This window comes from Arachis hypogaea, chromosome 17 (assembly GCF_003086295.3).
Source record: "Arachis hypogaea cultivar Tifrunner chromosome 17, arahy.Tifrunner.gnm2.J5K5, whole genome shotgun sequence".
Taxonomy (NCBI): domain Eukaryota; kingdom Viridiplantae; phylum Streptophyta; class Magnoliopsida; order Fabales; family Fabaceae; genus Arachis; species Arachis hypogaea.
This window is the reverse complement of record NC_092052.1, coordinates 5,285,558-5,305,952: the sequence shown is the minus strand read 5'-3', so window position 1 is coordinate 5,305,952 and position 20,395 is coordinate 5,285,558. Positions and strand designations below refer to the sequence as shown.

The window sequence follows — 20,395 nt, the reverse complement described above, 5'->3', positions numbered from 1 at the left end:
TTTGATTTAGATTTGATGTTTTTTATGTTCTCTCACATTTAAGAATGAAAATTAACACTCATTTGTGAGTTACTTGATTCTATCAAAATTGATATTGACTTGACTTTTTCTATTTGGTTAAAAATCCTATACAAGGACATTTTATTTTGACAAGCCTAACAAAAACAAAATTTTTAAAATATCTACATATTTATGATATTATAACAATTATGTAATGAACATAAAAAATAGAATTACTTTAACCAACATAATTTATGTTTGTAATTATTTTGTTTTTTATTAAGTGATATTAATACTAATTGTGTTCATAACTTCATATTATTATCAATCTGATATTATGCAAGGAAAATTTTTTATCAAGGTTACATGTACAATGCATTTCAATTTGACATTATTAGATGTGAATATTAAAGATTTTTTTAATTTATTTATTGAAATAGAGTATATGATTCCGTGCAAATGCACGGGGATTTGACTAGTAGAGTTAGGAAAAATATAGGAAACTTCCTAATTTTAATATAGGAAAAAAATAAATAAGGTATTGATATCAATTAATTAGAAATTTGAAAATTAGGATTGTAACTGCTGGGAGTGTTTGCAACGTGAAGCAACAAGAGTCACGCTACCCCAATCCTCCATTACCTTCTCCGTTCATCAACAGCGTCCTCGAACTGAAGGCAGTGAATCAAGGATGATATAATGTTGAGAACTTAGGTTTGAGGAAGGAAGATCAACAATGCTACAGCCACTAAAACATGTAACCAAACGCAGATCCCTCTTCTCTTCTCTTCTCATTCACATCAACAACCCTGCTTCCTTTTCTTCTTCTTCTTTTTCATCTTCTTCTTCTCATAACTGCCACACCGTCTTAAGAAAAATAAACGAAAACGACGTCGCATCCTCCATCAAGGACTGGTTCAAAACGGGCGACCCACTCATCACCCGAATCTTCCAGATTCTCTCTTCGACGGACTCCTCCTCCTATAACGACGACGCCGCCCTCGATGCCTCTCTCTCCTCCCTAACACTCCCCCGTCTCGACGAGTCCTTCGTCCTCACTGTACTCCACCATGGCACCGCCGCTGCACACATCTACCCCTGTCTCCGCTTCTTCCATTGGGCCGGCCGCCAGCCCAACTTCCACCACACTCGCGGCACCTTCTCCGCCATCTTCCGAATCCTCGCTCGCGCCCCATCAGTACTCGACGAATTCCTCCAATCCTTCCATCGCCGTGGCCCTGCCTTCAACCCCCGTGTGCGGTTCAAGGATACTCTCGTCATTGGATATGCTATTGCGGGTAAGCTTGAGATTGCAGTCCACCTGTTTGGTAAAATGCGGTTTCATGGTTTGGACTTGGATTCCTTTGGTTACCATGTGCTTTTGAATGCCCTTGTTGAGAAGGATTATTTCGATGCTTTTAATGTCATTATTAGGCAGATTAGGATGAGGGGTTTTGAGAATCGGTATACCAATGTGCTTGTTATGAAGAGGTTGTGCAATCAGGGGAGGTTGGATGAGGCTGAAGGGTTTTTGTTTGGCTTGGTGGATGGTGGCAAGGAGCTTCATGGCTCCGAGGTGAGTGTTCTTGTCAGTGCTCTGTGTGGGAGCAATAGGTTTGATCATGCTTTTAGGTTAGTTAGAAAGTTTGGGGATTCGGGGCTGGTGCAGTTGGATCATGCTTATGGGGTTTGGATAAGGGGCCTTGTCCAGGGTGGCCGGTTGGACGAGGCCTTAGAGTTTTTCAGACAGAAGAAGAAAGATGAAGGATATATTCCTGGTTTGGCGATGTTCAACGTGTTAATTTACAGGCTCTTGAGGGAGAACAGGCTCAAGGAGGTGTCTGATTTGTTGATGGATGTGTATGAGAATGCTATTCCACCGAATACGGCTACTATGAATGCCGTGCTATGCTTCTTTTGCAAGGCTGGGATGGTGGATGTCGCTTTTGATTTGTTCAAGTCCAGGTCAGAGTTTATGTTGTCCCCAAATCATATGGCTTATAAGTACTTGATACTTACTTTGTGTTGGGACGGAAATGCCAAGGAAGCATTCAGTGTGTTGAAGAGCTCGATCGATCACCATTATTTTCCAGATAGACGGACCTTTACTAGGCTTGCCAATGTCCTGTGTAGAGAGTGCATGATTGATGAGATGAAAGAGTTGCTCCATCTTGCCTTGGAACGGAAAATTATGCCTGATGCTTCCACATATGACAACTTTATAACGGCACTGTGCCGGGCGGGAAGAGTAGAAGATAGTTATTTGATACATGGGGAACTTAAAGGTGCGTCTGCTAGCAGGGCCTATGCAAATATGATAAAGGGTTTTAAAGAGTTGAATAGGGGAGATATTGCTGCTCGTCTTCTCGTTGAAATGAAGGAGAAGGGTCATAAAGTGACACCGGCTCTATGTAGAGTTGTTGTTTGTTGTTTACTTCAGATGGACAATGCAAGGTCTCGGTTTTTCAGTTTGTTTGAGATGCTGTCCCATAATGATCGTCAACATTATATTTATGATTGTTTCATTGATGCGGCTGGGCATGCCAAGCAGGCTGAGTTGGCTTGGAAAGTGTTTGAGTTGATGCAGAGGAATGGCATTCAGCCCACTTCATCTTCTCTAATTCTTATGTTGAAAGCTTATTTGAAAAGTGGAAGGACTTATGATGCTCTTATCTTCTTTAATAATGTTTGGTCCCGTGGATTGGCAACTAAAAAGTTATATAATTGCTTGGTTGTTTCTCTCTGCAAAAGCAAGAATCCTGAACCTGCGTATCTGCTCTTACAACAAATGTTAAGAGACGGTTTAAATCCAAGCATTGAATGCTATGAGAATCTTGTACGGGTGCTTTGTTCATCGAAAAGATATCATGAGGCAGTGAAACTTGTTAATGTGTATGAGAAAATGGGACGTCAATTAACCTCTTTTCTCGGTAACGTACTTCTTTATCACTCTATGTCTTCATCGGAAGTTTACAATGCCTGTGTTCGTTTAAGAGGAGTGAAAGAGGAGGGAGAAACTGGTTGGTCAATGCTTAGCTTTGTGGTTGGTGCATTTCATCATCGTAGAGTTAGCCATGTTGAGGACTTGGAGAAATTAATAGCAAAGTGCTTTCCACTTGACGTTTACACTTACAATTTGTTGTTGAGAATAGCATGTAAGAGTGATAAGGAGCAGGCTTATGAGTTGTTTGAAAGGATGCGTAGAAGGGGCTTTGAGCCCAATCGGTGGACTTATACCACCATGGTTGATGGTTTCAAAGGGCAAGGGATGAGACGAGGCTCAGAGGTGGTTTCAAGAAAGGAAAAGGATATTATCCAACAGAGAAACCTCTTTAAGGAACAATGATCAGTATGCGTTAGATATCCAAAATGGTCCACCCAATTTTAGTAAGGATATTTTTTAGAATTGCATATTTATCAAAAGAAAAAAAGTTATCTTGGATGCATTGGATTTAGTTTTTTTTTTTTTTGTTTCTGTATCATTTATTAATATTACATCCTGTGCAATCCTTTAGAAAGAAGGTAGCATTAAGTATCATGATTTCATGAAGAGTTTGTTACATAGACTTTCCTAAGCATGTAACCAATTGTGTATCTTTATTCTTTCCCCGTTTGACAGATCTTGTTATAAGTTATATCAGATCTTAAACCAGGGAAGCAGATCCCAAAAACATGCATTATTAATGAAACGAAGATCATGAGCTCATGAAGTCAACTTCACTCACCGCACATAAAAGCAAACACTTTCCTTAGCTTCTGTTTGAGAAAATCCAGAGACTACATTGCAAACTGCAAACCCTTCTCTCTTCCATCAGCTTTCTTTCTTCGTTCTGATCCAATCTGATCTGCTGCTGTATTTGAAATTCAATCATGGCTGCAAAACTTGATGGTGGAGCTTATCTCACTTCTTTCGTTGATGCTGTTTTAGACAAGTTGTCTTCAATACTTGAAGATGACTCTGTCCTCGACTCTGTCCTGGAGTTGCTTGAAAGGTTGCAGAATAGTCTGTATGATGCTGGACCTGTTCTTGATGATGCTGAGCAGAAGCAGTTCACTGACAAGAGAGTCAAGAAGTGGCTTGTTGATCTCCAAGATGCTCTTTATTTTGCTGATGACTTGCTTGATGAACTCTCCACTAAGGCCGCCATCGCGGCCACTCAAGGGGATTCAGGTAACTCTTCTTCCTGGTCTCGTCTTGTTGATTCATACATTGATGATAGTGGTGTCAATGTCATCAAAAAAATAGTTGGCAAACTACAGTCTCTTGTAGAACGAAAAGCTAAACTTGGTCTAGAAAAGAGTGCCAAGTTGGACACATCATGGAGAATTCCATCCACATCTCTCGTTGTAAGTTCTGACATATTCGGTCGGGACAAAGAGAAGAGAGAGATAATCAAATTGTTGCTAGATGATTCTGAATGACCTCTTACTCTGATCCCAATTTGGGGTATGGGTGGAATAGGAAAAACTGCTCTAGCTCAACTGGTTTACAGTGATGCCAAAGTAGTGGGAAAATTTGACACTAGAGTATGGCCTTATGGGTGTGTGTTGCTGAAAATTTTAATCCTATTAGCCTTACAAGAACTAGACTAGAGAAAATAACTTGTAGTTCTTATAAGAAGGATGATTTTGATTCACTTCAAACTCATCTGAAACAAAAGTTGATAGGAAAAATATTCTTAATTGTTCTAGATGATGTCTGGCATGATCAACAAGACATTTGGGAGGATCTTCTAAAACCTTATCGCTACGGCAATCACGGAAGTAAAATCCTTTTGACAACCGTAGTGAAAAGGTTGCTTCTGTGGTTGCAACTACCGATCTACATTACCAACTGAGTTTGTTGTCTAATGAAGATTGCTGGTTAGTATTTTCAAAACACGCAAGTCTTTCTGCTGATTCTATGATGAATCCAACTCTGGAAAAAGTCGGCAAAGATATTGTAAAGAAGTGTGATGGATTGCCCTTGGCAGTTCAAGCACTCGGAGGCTTATTGCGTGGAAATTCTGAAGTCAAGTCTTGGAATCATATATTGAAGAACGAGATCTGGAAATCCTCCAATGACAAGATAAAAATTGTTCCAGCCTTAAGAGTTAGTTATTATTATCTTCCTTCGTGTCTAAAAAAGTGTTTTGTTTATTGTTCCATATATCCCGAGAGTTGTGAATTTGATAAAGATGAATTGATCTTGTTATGGATGGCGGAGAGTCTCTTACAACCAGTAGGAGAAAAGACTCTAGAAGAAGTTGGTGACGAATATTTTGATGAATTATTTGTGAGGTCATTTTTCCAACCTCATAGTACTAATGACAAGACATTTGTGATGCATGATCTTGTACATGATTTGGCAATGATCTATGCTGGAGAATTCTGTTTTAGAGCAGAAGAGCATGAAAATGCTGTTGAGATTGATATTAAAGCTCGTCATTTATCACATAATGCTACAGGCAATTATCCAATCTCAAAACTTCTAGGAGTTTGTGATAGAGTAGAACATACAAGGACATTTCTTGAAATCAATTTGTCACCAAATATCCCATTTGACATGGAAAACACACCTTGTATCTTGTTGTCAAAATTGAAGCGCCTTAGAGCTTTGTCATTCAAATGCTTTCCTCTTGAATCACTTCCTGATTCAATAGGTGAGTTGATTCATCTGCGTTACTTGGATCTCTCTGGAACCTACATTGTGACATTGCCCGAGTCTTTGGGTAATCTTTACAATTTGCAGACCTTGAAGCTGATTGGATGTGAAAAATTGAAAATGCTTCCGGATGGCATGCAAAATCTTGTAAATTTAAGGCATCTTGATATTAGAGCAACTTGTTTGCGCGAGATGCCGAAAGGCATGAGCAAATTGAAAAGTTTGCAGTTTTTAAGCGACTTTGTTGTTGGGAAGCATGAAGAGAACAAGATCAAAGAATTGGGAGCACTTGCGAATCTGCGCAAATCAATTTCCATTGACAAATTGGAGAACGTGGTCGACAGCAGTGAAGCTTGGGAGGCAAGAATGTTCGATAAGGATGGCATTGACTCTTTGAAGTTGATTTGGTCATCAAATAAAAGTAGGGATGGAGTTTTTGCTTTTGGTGTCAAAAAGAAGGATGCAGCTGATTCCCAAATTGAAAGAGATATACTTGACAAGTTACAACCTCACAGTAATTTGAAAGAAGTAGAGATCAGTGGTTACAGAGGCACAACATTTCCAGATTGGTTGGGAAATTCTTCCTACCACAACATCACCACACTAACCCTGCAACATTGCAAGAAATGTTCTGTGCTTCCTTCATTTGGACAATTGCCTTCTTTGAAGCACCTTACAATTTCAGATTTTAAAAGTCTGAAAACTGTGGGTGCTGAGTTTTACAAGGGTGGATCTTGTTTGGAGACACCATTTCCAGTTCTTGAAACTTACATTTTGCTCAATTAGTGACTGGGTGGAGTGGCATTCAATGGAGTTCAATGCATTCCCTCGACTTGCGGAGCTTACCTTAAGTGACTCTCCCATGTTGAGAGGAGATTTGCCCAATCATCTACCATCTTTGCAATCACTTACCATTGACAATTCCAAGTATCTCCGTTGTTGTCTTCCAAGAGCTCCTGTGATGACCTCTTTAAACATAGTTGGTGCTGGAGAAGTGAGAACTAGGGAGCTACCTCCTTTACTGCGTAAACTATCAGTTCATGGAATTGATCAAGTGGAGCCGGTGGTTAAGGCCTTTCGGCATATGCAACTGACTTGCCTCACATCTTTATGCATCTCAGATTGTTCCTTCCACATATCATTTCCAGTGAGTAGTATTCCTGCATCACTACAAGAGTTGACAATATCAGATTGTGTAAAATTAGAACTCGAAATGGATGGGCATCACAAGTCCCTGCAGTCACTGAATATAATTAATTACTATGATTCAGCTACATCCTTCTCTTGGGATGCCTTTCCAAATCTCGTGCGTCTCCAAATCAAGGAGTGTAAAAGCATGGAGTCTATTGTGGTGTCACAGTCTCTTTCATGTCTTCGTTCTTTATATATATCCGGTTGTTGGAGTTTGAAGTCAGTGTCGACGCTATGGATGGCAGCACCTCAGCTAGAGGATCTCACAATACTGGAATGCCCAGAGATTGAATTGTCTCCTACAGGGGATGGGGATCCACATTGTAGCCTGAAATCTCTTACTATCAGCTACTCCAAACTAATCAGTTGTGCAGCATTCATGAATTTGCAATTAAATGGACTTACTCATCTTCGCATTTTCGGTGAATATAAGGAGAGTGTGAAGTGCCTCCCAAAGGAAGGTTGGTTGCCTGCCTCACTCGAGTCTCTCACACTTTTTTACATTCAAAGTGTGGAGACATTGGAGTGCAAGGGACTTGCTCACCTCAACTCCCTACAACAATTAAGTATTCATCATTGCTCCAAGTTGAAGAATATTGAGGGAGAAAAGCTGCCTGCCTCTCTAAAACAACTCATCATCAAAGGAACTCCTTTGCTGGGTAGACGGTGCGAGAAGAAGGATCCAGAGGTTTGGCCCAAAATCTCCCATATCCACGGCATTCAAGTTGATAACAGATGGATTTTGTAATCCAACAACTTCAACAGGTAACTGTTTCTTTATATATATTTTCAATCTTCATTCTGTTTACAATATTCTTATTCTTCATTCTTATTATAATGTCTTATATCATTCATTCCTTACTCACAGTTAACACTTTGTAACTTCTCATACAGCGTATCCATGGAACCAACATCACAACTTCTGCAGCTATGGTTTTTCTTTTGCTGCATGAAGTATATTCAATCGTTGCAATATGCAGTGGGGGAATGCTGAGAAGTAAGACAAGAAATTTGCTGACAAGATTCAAGGCCCCTGCCAAGATAGAAACTTTCACACACAATGGACTTCTCACTATCATTGCTTCCATGTAAGTGCTTAAGAAACCTCAATTCCCAGAGAAGGAATAATGTTCGAATAACATTGATTACTCAAATGATAACTTAGATGTGATGGGAACAGGTGAGAGTGAAACTTTCTTCCAGAAAACTATTGAGCAAACAAGGGAGAACCACAATCATGGACACAATCCAAGATATTCAAGAGAGGCATGAGAGTGATTAAGAAAGGAGCCCCAATGAGCTTCATCAAGTGTTGTTGGACATGGCTGCAGGGTCAATCAGCTCCAGCTTGAGGAAGTGCCAAAGGAATATCAGGAACAGACCTCATTGCCATCATAATATTGATCATTATCATATTGATATAGTCCTTCTTATTGGCAAAATAAAATTTACCTTTAGAATTTCGGTTCATGTGTATGTTACTCTTTAATTTTTTTTTTCTAAACCATTTGATAAGAAATTTCAGACACATGAACTCATGTTTAGCAGATAAATTTATTTTTGCTTTAGTTATTGGGGTTAATACATAGCACACGCTTACATACACGTATTATTGGGGTTTAATTCATCATTAGTTATGATGCACGGACACTGACACGGATACGGGACATGACACGGAACACGCTGACACGCGATTTTTAAACGGATACGGGACATGACACGGAACACGCTGACACGCGATTTTTAAAATCTTACATGACACGGGACACGCATACATATAAAATATAAAGTATTTTTTAGATAAATCGTGATGATATTTTGATATTTTATTAATATTAAAATATAAATTAAATTTTTTATTTTAATGTCTTTTTTTAATTATATCAAGTATTTAAAATATTTTTTGTTTTAATAAATAATAATATATACTATATCTAAATTTATTTTAAGAATGTATGTTAAGAATAAGACTGGACACGCTGACACGTGATGCTATTTAGGTGTGTCCAGGCGTGTCCGGAGAAGAATTTTTTATTTTTTATTAAGAAACGGTTGGACACAGCAGACACACGTATTGGACGAGTGTCGGTGAGTGTCGTTTTTCGGACACGACAACTCAGTGTCTGTGCTTCATAGATCATTAGCCACTCTAATCCCTTGGCCATTATTCTTTTGCATACACGTATTTATTTTTTTTCCCTCTATTTTATTGTGCATTGTTGATTAAGAATTGTATGTTTCATTAGAAAAATAAAAGAAAAAATAGTCAATAATGCAGCAACAACTATGTTTATCCCACTAAATATAAGTGAAAACTGAAAAGTTAAATAGTAACAATAAGATCTTTGACAATGAATAAAAGTTGAAATTTCCTCCTCAAACCATCGAATTAGAGAAGAAATAAAAAATTGGAAGACATGTGAAGGCAGCACTGAGTATCATGAAGAATTACATATTTAGATTTCTTTCCTAAGGATGTAAATCACACACTTACAAGTGCATCAACCAACTGTTTATCATTCAAAACAACATCCCATGGAATTTATCATCAGAAAATGGTTAATATAATTCACAATTCGTAATGTTATTTTTTTTAACATATGTTTTAACATTACTTTTTTTTTAAAGAAATTGTTAACAGATGTCTAAATTTTCTTAATTTTGTACACTTTCTGTATAACAAATATTTTTAGAAAATTGACCAAATATAGAGATGGTTGGAGACCGATCAAGTATTTTCGAATTGTAAAAAGACACTTTGTCATTCGAATAAATGGTCAAAGACCAAAAAAAATATTTATTCTTTTTATTTAAGATAATAGATATGATAAAAATTACTATAACTCAGTTGTTAAAGAATTAGTAAAAAAATTAAAAGAATCAGGTTTAACTCTATCCAATAATTAAAAAGAACAAAAAAACCAAATATAAGAGAGACTAAGAAAAACCAAAATAGTTATTTCGATTTTCGAATACTCACTATAATATGTACAAATTATTATTATTATTATTCCACACACACAATAAAAGCGATAAACTTTGAAATGCTGAAAGTATTAACTTCTTGAACAAATTGATCTGGTCGATGGACTAGGCATGATGTATTGGAAGCATGATAGAGATAATGTGAAACCAGATTCTGCTGTCAAAACAGAATTGGTTGAAGTTAGTTATGAATTTCCGGATATATAGTAATTCAGTTATGTTAGTTACTATGGCAGCTGAAGACTAACTGATATATACATATGCTGTAGAAGACTCAAGACTTGTAATAATTTTCCAAATACTAAATCAAACTTCAGATTCATTTTTCATTGCTTTCTGTTATCTTCTGCCTTTTCTATTCTTCTCTTCTTCCTCTGCCATTTTGTCTAATATTTCTTCAAACCAGAAATAGCCAACATTTTCTGCATCTATCTATTCTTAATATATAAAAGTAGATACATAAGTTTACCCATATTACTTTTGAAACATCTTTTTCTTTCTATTAATGGCAAGTCGGCAACATCGCTTACTTGCAAAATATTAGAATCAACCACTCAATTTTTGCCAAATCAACTATTATTTCCAAATCAGCAAAAATATATATATATATATATATATATATATATATATATATATTGTTCGGTAGGTCGGGTACCGGACGGTTCGGGTTAGGACCCTGAGGTCAACGCTTGGGATGGTGGAGAGGCTCGTCTGGTCGTGGTTTCCTGGTCCCGGGTGTGCGAGGTCCCGAGCACTTCGTATGTAGAGGGGGGTGCCACCTGCAAAGACACTCCGACGCTCTTGTCAGAATATGTGCAGGCGGAAAGGAGGTGGTGTAAGAATGTGACGTACCTTGGGGGGAGAGCCAGTCTCCCCCTTATATACATGTCAGTAGTGGGCCCCTTCAATGGTCAGGCCCATACCCTCAAGGGCGCTGTCCTTCGGCTGTGTCCGGGTCGGGTGGAGGGCGCATTACTGGGCCGGCGAGAACTCGGGTCGGGTTGACCCGCGTGAGTTTGGGCCAGGTCGTAACAGTGCCCCCGACGCGTCAGCGATGGCCGTGGGGGCCATTGGTGGCGCGTGATGTTTACACTCGTGCATTGTCGTCGGGTCGGCTGATCGTGGGAGGGACGCGTCTCTTGCGCGCGTGTCTCTTGATCTGCTGTAGCATCTGTTTGCCGTTTCGTTCTCCGCGCTGGGCATTTAATGCTCATAATGATTTGAAAAAACCCGTGCGCAAAGACTATCTTGCCCCTGCTTCCTTTCGCGCTTTTGGGGGTGGTTTTTAAACAGTTTTTCTCCCTATCCACCTCCCACTCTCACTATTTCCAACTCTTTTTCTCCCTAACATCCAAAGCTTTCTGTGCGAACTCCCTCTTGCTCCAACTTTCAGTCCAGATTTCCTTCATCGTTCCAGGTAATCTTCTGGTTTTTTTCTTCTGGTATCTGTGTTATGTTCTGTTGTTGTGTGATTTGCTGTTTGCGTTTGTTGCATGGCTGGTTTATTTTTGTTGAGAGGTTTTTCAGTGCTGGGGTAGGTGAGTTAGGGAAGGGGTACCATTCCAGGATAGGCTTTTTTGGGTGGTTTGTGAGGTAGGCGTAGTTTTTAGCCGTATCTGGTCATGATTGAGTTGAAAAGGTGTAGTTTCTGAGTTTTTTCGGGCTCCCGACCTCATAGACTAACGGAGTGGTACCCCGCTGTAGGTATGCCTCGCGTTGTCTCCCGGTCTTCCGGATCTGCTGCGGCTTACAACCCGTATGCTTGGGTGACTGACGATATAAGGAGTTCACCCAACCAGATGGACTTGGAGGAATTGACGGAGTTCCGGCAAGCCGGCTACTTGTGTGGGGGTACTGACGAGGAGGCCAACTACGAGGCCATTGTTCCGCTTCCTCATGAGCGTATTTATGAGCTCAATTTTCATTCCCCCCGCGTCCCCGATTGGATCTGGTTTTATAAGTCCATGTTCACGCAAGTTGGCGTTCGGATACCGTTCTCCGAGTTTCAAATGGCGCTGCTGAACCGGATATCCGTCCCCCCGTCCCAACTTCATCCGAACAGCTGGGCTTCGATCCGCTGCTTCGAGATGGTCTGCGAGTACTTGGAGCTACCGCGTCGGTGGACGTTTTTCTCTTTTATTTCAACCTTACCAACCCTTCCAAACAGGGGAAGGCGAGAAAAGGGTTTCTTTCTTTTCGTGCTGCCCAGGGTAGGAAGATTTTTAGCCTTTTTGAGGACTCCTACCATGGTTTTAAGGATAAGTATTTCAAGGTTCGTCCCGTCAAAGGTCGTCACCCCTTCTGGTTGTCGTTAGAGGGGGAGCGTCTCATCCAGACTTACTGGAGCTTTGGCGCGGGGTCGAATCCTTTTGTTAAAGTGTCGTACAAAAGGTTGTCGGCTGTAGATAAGCAGATAGCGAACGTCCTTCTTGCTATCTTTGAAAAGAACCCCGTGAACCCCCATCTTCTTATGGGTGAACGGGAGGCCGCCAGGAGCTATATTCGTGAGTTGTTCTCCTTGTTTGCCTATGTTTGTCAGTTGTTTTCCTTGTTTGCCTATGTTTGTCATTGTTTTTTCTCTTTCCGATCTAACGACTAGTCGTGCTTGTTGTTTGTTGCAGTGGAAATGTCTGCCACCGTGACCGGTCTTGAGAATCTGATGAAGACCTTTTTTGAGGTAAGTGATGACGAGAATGTCGAAGAGAAGGACGTCGGCAAGTCGGAGGGTCCTTCAGGGGAGAAAGAGGGTCAGGCTTCTCCTGTCCGGGAAACCGAAACGTCGGAAAAACAGGCCGCAGGGGTCAGGCTTCTCCTGTCCATGAGGAAGGGGGCGCTGACGGGCACGTGACTCTCACCCCTCATCCGGATAGTGACGTGGAGCTTATCCACACTCCCAAGAAGCGAAAGATGTCTTCCAGCCCGGAAGGGGCCCTTACCGTAATGGAGAGGAATTTTGATGCTTCCAAGTTCATTGACTCCCAACTGATACCCAGGACAGAAGAGCATTTTCATGCAACCGAGCTGTCCGGGCAGGCGAGGTGGATGTATCGCACCTTGCTTCGTGGGGCCGTGATAGCTCGGAAGGCCGAGTTTGAGTTATCCGGTATGGAGGCGCTTCGGAGGAAGCTTGAGTCTTCTGTTAAGGCGAACAATGACTTTAAGGCTCAAGTTGAACTCCTCCAGGGTCAGCTGTCCGAGATGGGGGGAAAGCTTAATGCTGCTGAGGAGAAGTCGTCGTTTGTTGCGGAGAGGTTGAAGGCGTCCGATGAGACCGTGGCCCGGCTTCTTGAGCGTGAGATGACATTGGAAGGTCAACTAAACGCCGCTCAGGGTCGGGTTGTCGCCTTGGAAAAGGAGCGGGAGCAGGCCGTCTCGGAGGCGAAGGCCGCTAAGGCAGAGGCCGTTGAGCTTAAGAAGAAGCTTAAGGTGGCCAAGGAGCAAGGGAAGAATGCCATCTTGATGACCGAAGATGCCCTGAAGGCTCAGCTGAAGATTGCTGCTCCTGATTTCGAGACGTCGTCAATTGGTGTTTTCAAGACTATCCAGGACGGGAAAATTGTTGATATGCCGAGGAAATGAAGTCTCGTAACTTAGGATATTTTGTAATACATTTGCTGAACAACCTGTTGATACTTTGTCGTTTTGTTTGCCTTGAACAATTTACTTGTCCGTTCCGTATTTTGACGCTTTATAAGTTATCGTCGTTTGATTGCTATGATTTTTGCTTGTTTCATTATTTTGTCGTGTTTCCGTTATCGTGTTACCGTTTATTCTGGGCGGGCTTATTTCTTGTGCCCGTCTCGCCGTTTTCGCATTTGGCAGCAGTTTGGACCGATTCGGTCGCGTAGTCGTCGAATTGGTTGAGGCCTATGAGCCGTCTGGCTCCCGGGGTGATCAATCCCGGGGTGCCGTTTTAGGTTTTGGTAATGAGAAACAGATATGAAGTAAGAAAGTTTTAACAAGTAAAAAATTTGAACAAGTGAAAATTACTCGTCAGTTGGGCAAGTATTTGACAAAGTAAGTAAACAAGATGAATTAATCATGTGAACAGGGCAAATATTAACTATTTGGCTAGACTCCCTGGTCGGTGAGCCGGTGGGTCAGGAGTAGAACCTCTTTAGGTTACCTGCGTTCCATGTTCTGGGTACTTCCTTGCCGTCAAGTTTTTCGAGTTTGTAAGCGTCTTTGCCAAGTACCTCCCTTACCCTGTAGGGACCTTCCCAATTTACCGCCAGCTTGCCTTCCCCTGGGGTCGGGACGCCGATGTCGTTGCGTCGCAGGACGAGGTCCCTTTCTTCGAAGTCTCGTTTGAGGACTTTTGCGTTGTAACGCAGGGCTATTCTTTGTTTCAGCGCCGTTTCTGTTAGGTGAGCCATCTCCCTTGTTTCCTCGATCAGGTCTTTCTCGACCGCTTCGCTCATGCCCGCGAGTAGTAGTCGGGGGCTTGGTTCGCCGATTTCGACTGGTATCACCGCGTCGACCCCGTATGTTAGGCGAAAGGGGGTTTCCCCCGTGGCGCTTTGCTCGGTTGTCCGGTAGGACCATAAGACGGAGGGGAGTTCGTCGGCCCAGTTTCCCTTCTTACTGTCTAGGCGCTTCTTTAGACCAAGAAGGATGACTTTGTTTGCGGCCTCTACCTGCCCGTTTGTTTGGAGATGTTCTATTGAGGAGAACTTTTGCTTTATCCCCAGGCCAGAGAGGAATTCCATGAACTTCTTGTCGGTGAACTGGGTCCCATTGTCCGAGATAACGGCCTCCGGGATGCCGAAACGGGTTATCACCTGCCTCCACATGAACTTCCGGCAGTTGGAGGACGATATCGTGGCTAGCGGTTCAGCCTCTACCCATTTGGTATAGTAGTCAATGGCTACAATGAGGTATTTGACTTGTCCTGGGCCGACCGGGAAGGGTCCCAAGAGGTCGACTCCCCATTGTGCAAAAGGACGTGTAGTCGTTAGCGAGCTTAGCTCGGAGGCTGGTGCCTTGTGGAAGTTGGCGTTTTGTTGACACTTCGTGCATTTTCTGACAAATTCCTTCGAGTCCTTCATCATTGTTGGCCAGTAGTATCCTGCTCGGATGAGCTTCCTTGCTAGGGCTTTGCCCCCGATGTGGTGTCCGCAACACCCTTCGTGGACTTCTCTAAGCACGTAGTCCGTTTGGTCAGGGTGCAAACACTTCAATAGGGGCTGGCTGAGTCCCTTTTTGAATAGTTGTCTCTGTATGATTGCATATCTGGCCGCCTCCCTTCTTAAAGCTTTGGCTGCCTTCTCATCTTCAGGCAACTTGCCGAGTTCCAGGAAGTTGGTAATGGGGTCCAGCCATGAGGGGCTCGACTCCGTCAGGTGGAGGGCGACCGTTGGTTCCTTCACCATGCCCTGGATGAGCGACCGGTTACCCGATCCTGGCTTTGTGCTCGCAAGCTTCGACAAAAGGTCTGCTCGTGTGTTCTTTTCTCTTGGAACGTGCTGGATAATGACCTCCTGGAACTGGCTTGTCATTTGCTTAACCTTTTCCAAGTACTTTTGGAGGAGGGGGTCCCGGGCTTGGTAGCTTCCGTTTATCTGCGAGGTGACGACTTGGGAGTCGCTGCATACTTCGACCCTCGTCGCCCCGACTTCCCGAGCCAGCATTAGTCCGCCTAGGAGAGCCTCATATTCTGCTTGGTTGTTCGACACGGGGAACTCGAACTTGGTCGATTGCTCATAGATGACCCCTGCTGGGCTTTCCAAGATGACCCCTGCTCCTCCGGACGTTTGGTTGGAGGCTCCGTCCACATGAAGCCTCCACCGTGTGCCCGTTTCCTCGGGAGGGTCGCCCGTTACCTCCACCAAGAAGTCTGCCATTGCCTGGGCCTTGATTGCGTGTCGAGGCTCATACTGTAGGTCATATTGTGAGAGCTCGATGGCCCAGGTCATCATCCTACCAGCCAAATCAGGTTTTTGCAGTATTTGCCGAATCGCCTGATCTGTCCTCACAACTATACGGTGACTCTGGAAGTATTGTCTTAACCTTCGGGAGGATACTAGGAGCGCCAGCGCCAGTCTTTCCAGTTTGCTATACCTCAGCTCTGGTCCCTGGAGTGCCCTGCTCACGAAGTAGACGGGCTGTTGTGTCCTTGCTTCTTCTGTAACGAGGACCGCGGCAAGCGCTTCCTCGGTTACTGATAGGTAGAGGTAGAGCGGTTCTCCGGCTCTGGGTTTCCCGAGGACTGGTGGTGCCGCCAAGATTTGCTTGAAGTGGTTGAATGCCTCTTCGCACGCTGGTGTCCATTCGAACGTCATTCCCTTTCTCATTAAATTGAAGAAAGACAGGGCTCTTGCTGCCGATGCGCCGAGGAAACGGGACAAAGCTGTCAATCTCCCAGCAAGTCTCTGGACGTCTTTGATGCAACCCGGACTCTTCATTTGAAGGACCGCTTGGCATTTTTCGGGATTGGCTTCCACTCCTCTTTGAGTGATCATGAAGCCCAGGAACTTTCCGGCCTCCATGGCGAACGCGCATTTGAGCGGATTAAGCCTCATGCCGTGTTGTCGTAGGGACGAGAAAATGTCGTTAAGGTCGCTCAGGAGATCGTCAGGTCGGGCGGTCTTTGCGAGTATGTCATCTACATAGACTTCCACTGTTTTGCCCAGGAGTTCGCTGAATATCTTATTCATCAACCTTTGGTATGTGGCTCCTGCATTTTTTAGACCAAATGGCATTACCTTGTAACAATAGATGCCCCCTGGCGTTATGAACGCCATTTTTTCCTCGTCGGGTCGGTGCATCAGTATCTGATTGTACCCTGAGTAGGCATCCATGAAGCTCAGGTATCTGTACCCTGCCGCCGCGTCGACAAGCGCATCAATATTAGGTAGGGGGTAGCAGTCCTTGGGACAAGCCTTGTTGAGGTCAGAGTAGTCCACGCACATTCTCCACCTCCCGTTGTGTTTTTTAACTAGAACCACATTTGACAACCAGGTCGAGTAATCCAGTTCCCGGATGAATCCCGCTTCTAAGAGGCTGGCCGTTTGCTTGGCTACTTCGTCCGCCCTTTCCTGCGACATTTTCCTCCTTCTCTGGGCCACTAGTTTGGCTCCTGCCTTTACGGCCAGGTGATGCGACATGAGCTGGGGGTCTATTCCTGGCATGTCGGCAGGTGTCCAGGCAAAGAGGTCGGCATTAGCCCTGATCATCTCCATCAAAGGCTCCTTTATTCCGTGCGGGAGGTTTCTGTTTATGAATGTGAATTTATCGTCCTCCTCGCCGACTCTGAACTTTTCCAAGTCTCCTTCTGGCTCTGGTCTGGGTTTGTCGTCTACCCTGGCGTCCAGGTCGGCCAGGAAAACCCCTGACGCTTCCTTGAATTTTTTCCTGAGAGAAAGGCTGGCGTGGTCGCAAGCGACCGCCGTTTCCAAGTCGCCCCGGAGGGATCCCACAGATCCGTCATCGGTGATGAACTTCATCACCAGTAGTTTCGTACTGATAGCTGCCCCCAGGTCGTTAATGGTCTTTCTCCCCAGGATGATGTTATAAGCCGTCGAATCTCGTAATATTACAAAGTCTGCCATGATTGTCCTCCGTCTTTGCCCTTGTCCCACAGAGGTCGGGAGTGTGATGATTCCGTCTGGCTTGATGAAGTGGTCTCCTAACCCTACCACACCGTGCTGGTGGGTCGTCAGGTCGGAATCTCTCAATCCCAGGGCATCGAAAACGTTTCGGAACATGATGTTTGAGTCTGCCCCCGTGTCTACCAGGATTCGTTTGACGAGGCCAGTTCCGACCCTAGCCGTAATGACCATGGGCGGACTTTCCGGCACCTCGTCAAACCATTGGTCCTCCGGGCCGAAAGAGATAGGTGGGAGACCTTTAAGACTTCTAACAGGTGAGGTGGAGACCGCTAGGACCTTGGCATCTTTCTTCTGCGCCGATTTCGACCTCGGGGCGGTATTCCTGGCCGTCACCACGTTTACCACTGTGAGACCGTGGTCGTCACCCTCTGGTTCTTGTCGTCGTCTTGTTGGTCGGGATCTGTCTTCGTTGTCGTTGTCCCGGTTGCGTCTCCTTGGTTCCGTTATAAGGTGGGAGAAGTCGGCGAGTTTGCCGTCCCTGATAGCTTGCTCGAGGGCATCCTTTAGGTCAAAGCAATCTTGGGTCTTGTGCCCGTAACCCTTGTGATACTCGCAGTAGAGGTTCTTGTTTCCTCCCGTCCTGTCCTTCAGTGGTCGGGGCTTCGACAGTATCCCCTTTTCTGCTATCTGTTGGTAAACTTCAGTGATCGATGCCGTGAGGGGGGTGTAGTTGGTGAACTTCCCAACTCGGGGGAATGGTTTGGGTGGTTTACTCGGACCGCCGTCCCTGGCGTGTTCCTTTGGTCTTTCTCTGGCTTCGAAGTGCCGGGATTGGTTGTAGGCGGGCTGCCGTTTATTGGCAGCCACAACCCGGCTGACTTCCTCGTCATTAATGTATTCTTTGGCCACGCACTGGATCTCTTGCATTGTCCAGACGGGCTTTGTGGTGAGGTGTTTCCTGAAGTCCTCATTCGAGAGTCCGTTCGTTAGACACAAACTTGCCACTGAGTCCGTCAGACCGTCAATTTCCAAGCACTCGTCATTAAAACGGTCCAGGTACTTCCTGGTCGGCTCTCCGGGTCTCTGTGTTACCCCCAGCAAATTAATCAGGTGTTTGGCTTTGACAATCCTGGTTGTGAACTGAGCCAAGAAGGCGTGGCTGATGTCGGAAAATTGGGTCACCGAGCCTTGCGAGAGGTTGTTAAACCACCGTATTGCTGGGCCCGCTAAGGTGACTGGGAAGGCGCGGCATCTGACCTCATCTCCCACCCCTTCTAGGTTCATCCTGGCCTCAAAGGCCGTCAAGTGTTCCAGGGGGTCTTGCGTTCCGTCATATTTCATGTCTGTCGGTTTGTCGAAGTGTTTTGGTAGTCGGACCTCGAGTACAGAGCGGTGGAAAGGGGTCGCTCCTATTATGACGGGTCCTCGGGTAGTTCTTCTCGACTCATTGTTCTCGCGGTGGGCTTCCTCGTCGCCCCTGTTCGACGCGCGCCGCCTTTCGTGTCGGGCGTAGATGATGGGGTCGCGACTTCTCCTTCTGGGGCGTACTCGCCCCCCAGTGCTCTCCGACTCGTACTGGGGGCTCGGCGTGCGCCTCGAGCGGCTCCTCGAACGGGAATGGGTGGGGCTCCGTTCTGGGGAGCGTTGGTCGCGCTCTCTTTCTGCTAGCCGGCGCTCTAAGTCCTGCATTCTATGGCGTAGTTCTTGCATTATCCTGGCGTGGTTATCACCCGTCCCCCCGAAGGGGCGTCTCTCGTGAGTCTGTGTCGCATCCCTCGGGGGCGACCGTTGCTGTTGCCGGGATTCCGTCGCGACGGCGCCTCCCCCGAGTATGGGAGGCGCTATCTCGGAACCTGTCCCAGTCTGGACCAGCACGAAATCCATGAACGATCCCCACAGACGGCGCCAATGTTCGGTAGGTCGGGTACCGGACGGTTCGGGTTAGGACCCTGAGGTCAACGCTTGGGATGGTGGAGAGGCTCGTCTGGTCGTGGTTTCCTGGTCCCGGGTGTGCGAGGTCCCGAGCACTTCGTATGTAGAGGGGGGGTGCCACCTGCAAAGACACTCCGACGCTCTTGTCAGAATATGTGCAGGCGGAAAGGAGGTGGTGTAAGAATGTGACGTACCTTGGGGGGAGAGCCAGTCTCCCCCTTATATACATGTCAGTAGTGGGCCCCTTCAATGGTCAGGCCCATACCCTCAAGGGCGCTGTTCTTCGGCTGTGTGCAAGCCGTACGGGACGCGTGTCCGGGTCGGGTGGAGGGCGCATTACTGGGCCGGCGAGAACTCGGGTCGGTTTGACCCGCGTGAGTTTGGGCCAGGCCGTAACATATATATATATATATATATACAAAAATTTGTAATCAAATTTATAACCTACAAAGACATTGAATCCATATCCATATATTTATTATAGCTTACCGTTATAAACAATACAATAAATTTATAACTCCAATAATTAATTTATTAATTTTTCTAAATAACTCATTAAATATAATAAACATTCATATTACAAATGTAATAATAATATTATTAATCATAATAAATTTTACGTTACAAATATTCAAATTCCATACTATTTGAACTACTTATATAAGTCTCTTATCACTATTTCTTCAAATGACATCAAATTAGCATAAAAAATTTATTTCCGAATTACACAGCATCTCAAACTTACTCAATGGAGCATCATTCTTTGGACAATATCACTAAACAAAAAGACAATTAGTTTATCAAAGTTTGCGTGGTTCATCTATGAAAAACATTAACACCCACAAATGAAGAAGAGTCTATTTGCTTAGAAATGATTATATTAGATGAAAAGGTACAAAACAAACATATTTATTATATTTTTAAATTGAATTTACAAAAAAAATACTTTAATTATTTTTGCTTTTTATACTTTTTATATTATTTTATAATAGTTTATATATAATTATATTTTAATATCGTTAAAATTATACTTCTTTTAATATGCTATTTATTATTCTTTTTTAACTAATTATGAATTATGATTTGAAGGAAA

General features: G+C 44.0%; 4 protein-coding genes across 6 annotated transcripts; all 4 read left to right on the top strand.

The window, feature by feature from the left end:
- Positions 1–548: 548 nt before the first annotated feature.
- LOC112762653 (pentatricopeptide repeat-containing protein At1g71210, mitochondrial) lies at positions 549–8,403 on the top strand. Of its 3 annotated transcripts, none has more exons than XM_029294392.2 (4): positions 549–4,171; positions 4,693–7,600; positions 7,730–7,923; positions 8,016–8,403. In XM_029294392.2, the coding sequence occupies exon 1, from the start codon at positions 737–739 to the stop codon at positions 3,344–3,346; it is 2,610 nt and encodes an 869-aa protein (XP_029150225.1). In that variant the 5' UTR covers positions 549–736; the 3' UTR covers positions 3,347–4,171; positions 4,693–7,600; positions 7,730–7,923; positions 8,016–8,403. The 3 variants fall into 3 exon arrangements, with proteins under 3 accessions (XP_029150225.1, XP_025664302.1, XP_029150226.1); XM_029294393.2 differs by having other exon boundaries at positions 550–3,387; positions 3,620–7,600; XM_025808517.3 differs by having other exon boundaries at positions 549–7,600.
- Positions 3,871–4,422, top strand: LOC140180457 (putative disease resistance RPP13-like protein 1). The gene has a single exon (XM_072221628.1). It carries the CDS (start codon positions 3,871–3,873, stop codon positions 4,420–4,422), a length of 552 nt encoding a protein of 183 aa, XP_072077729.1.
- LOC112762652 (putative disease resistance protein At3g14460) lies at positions 5,198–6,430 on the top strand. The gene has a single exon (XM_025808516.1). It carries the CDS (start codon positions 5,198–5,200, stop codon positions 6,428–6,430), a length of 1,233 nt encoding a protein of 410 aa, XP_025664301.1.
- Positions 6,453–8,019, top strand: LOC140180456 (putative disease resistance protein At3g14460). Its single transcript, XM_072221627.1, has 3 exons — positions 6,453–7,523; positions 7,730–7,923; positions 8,016–8,019. Exons 1-3 carry the CDS (start codon positions 6,453–6,455, stop codon positions 8,017–8,019), a joined length of 1,269 nt encoding a protein of 422 aa, XP_072077728.1.
- Positions 8,404–20,395: the final 11,992 nt, after the last annotated feature.

What these genes read in the sequence shown, in the direction of transcription:
- LOC112762653 (XM_029294392.2), top strand. Translation starts at nt 737, where the DNA reads ATGCTACAGCCACTAAAACATGTAACCAAACGCAGATCCCTCTTCTCT.
- LOC140180457 (XM_072221628.1), top strand. Translation starts at nt 3,871, where the DNA reads ATGGCTGCAAAACTTGATGGTGGAGCTTATCTCACTTCTTTCGTTGAT.
- LOC112762652 (XM_025808516.1), top strand. Translation starts at nt 5,198, where the DNA reads ATGGCGGAGAGTCTCTTACAACCAGTAGGAGAAAAGACTCTAGAAGAA.
- LOC140180456 (XM_072221627.1), top strand. Translation starts at nt 6,453, where the DNA reads ATGGAGTTCAATGCATTCCCTCGACTTGCGGAGCTTACCTTAAGTGAC. An exon ending in GCGAGAAGAAGGATCCAGAG is followed by an intron (nt 7,524 to 7,729) that starts GTTTGGCCCAAA and finishes CTTCTCATACAG; the next exon opens with CGTATCCATGGAACCAACAT.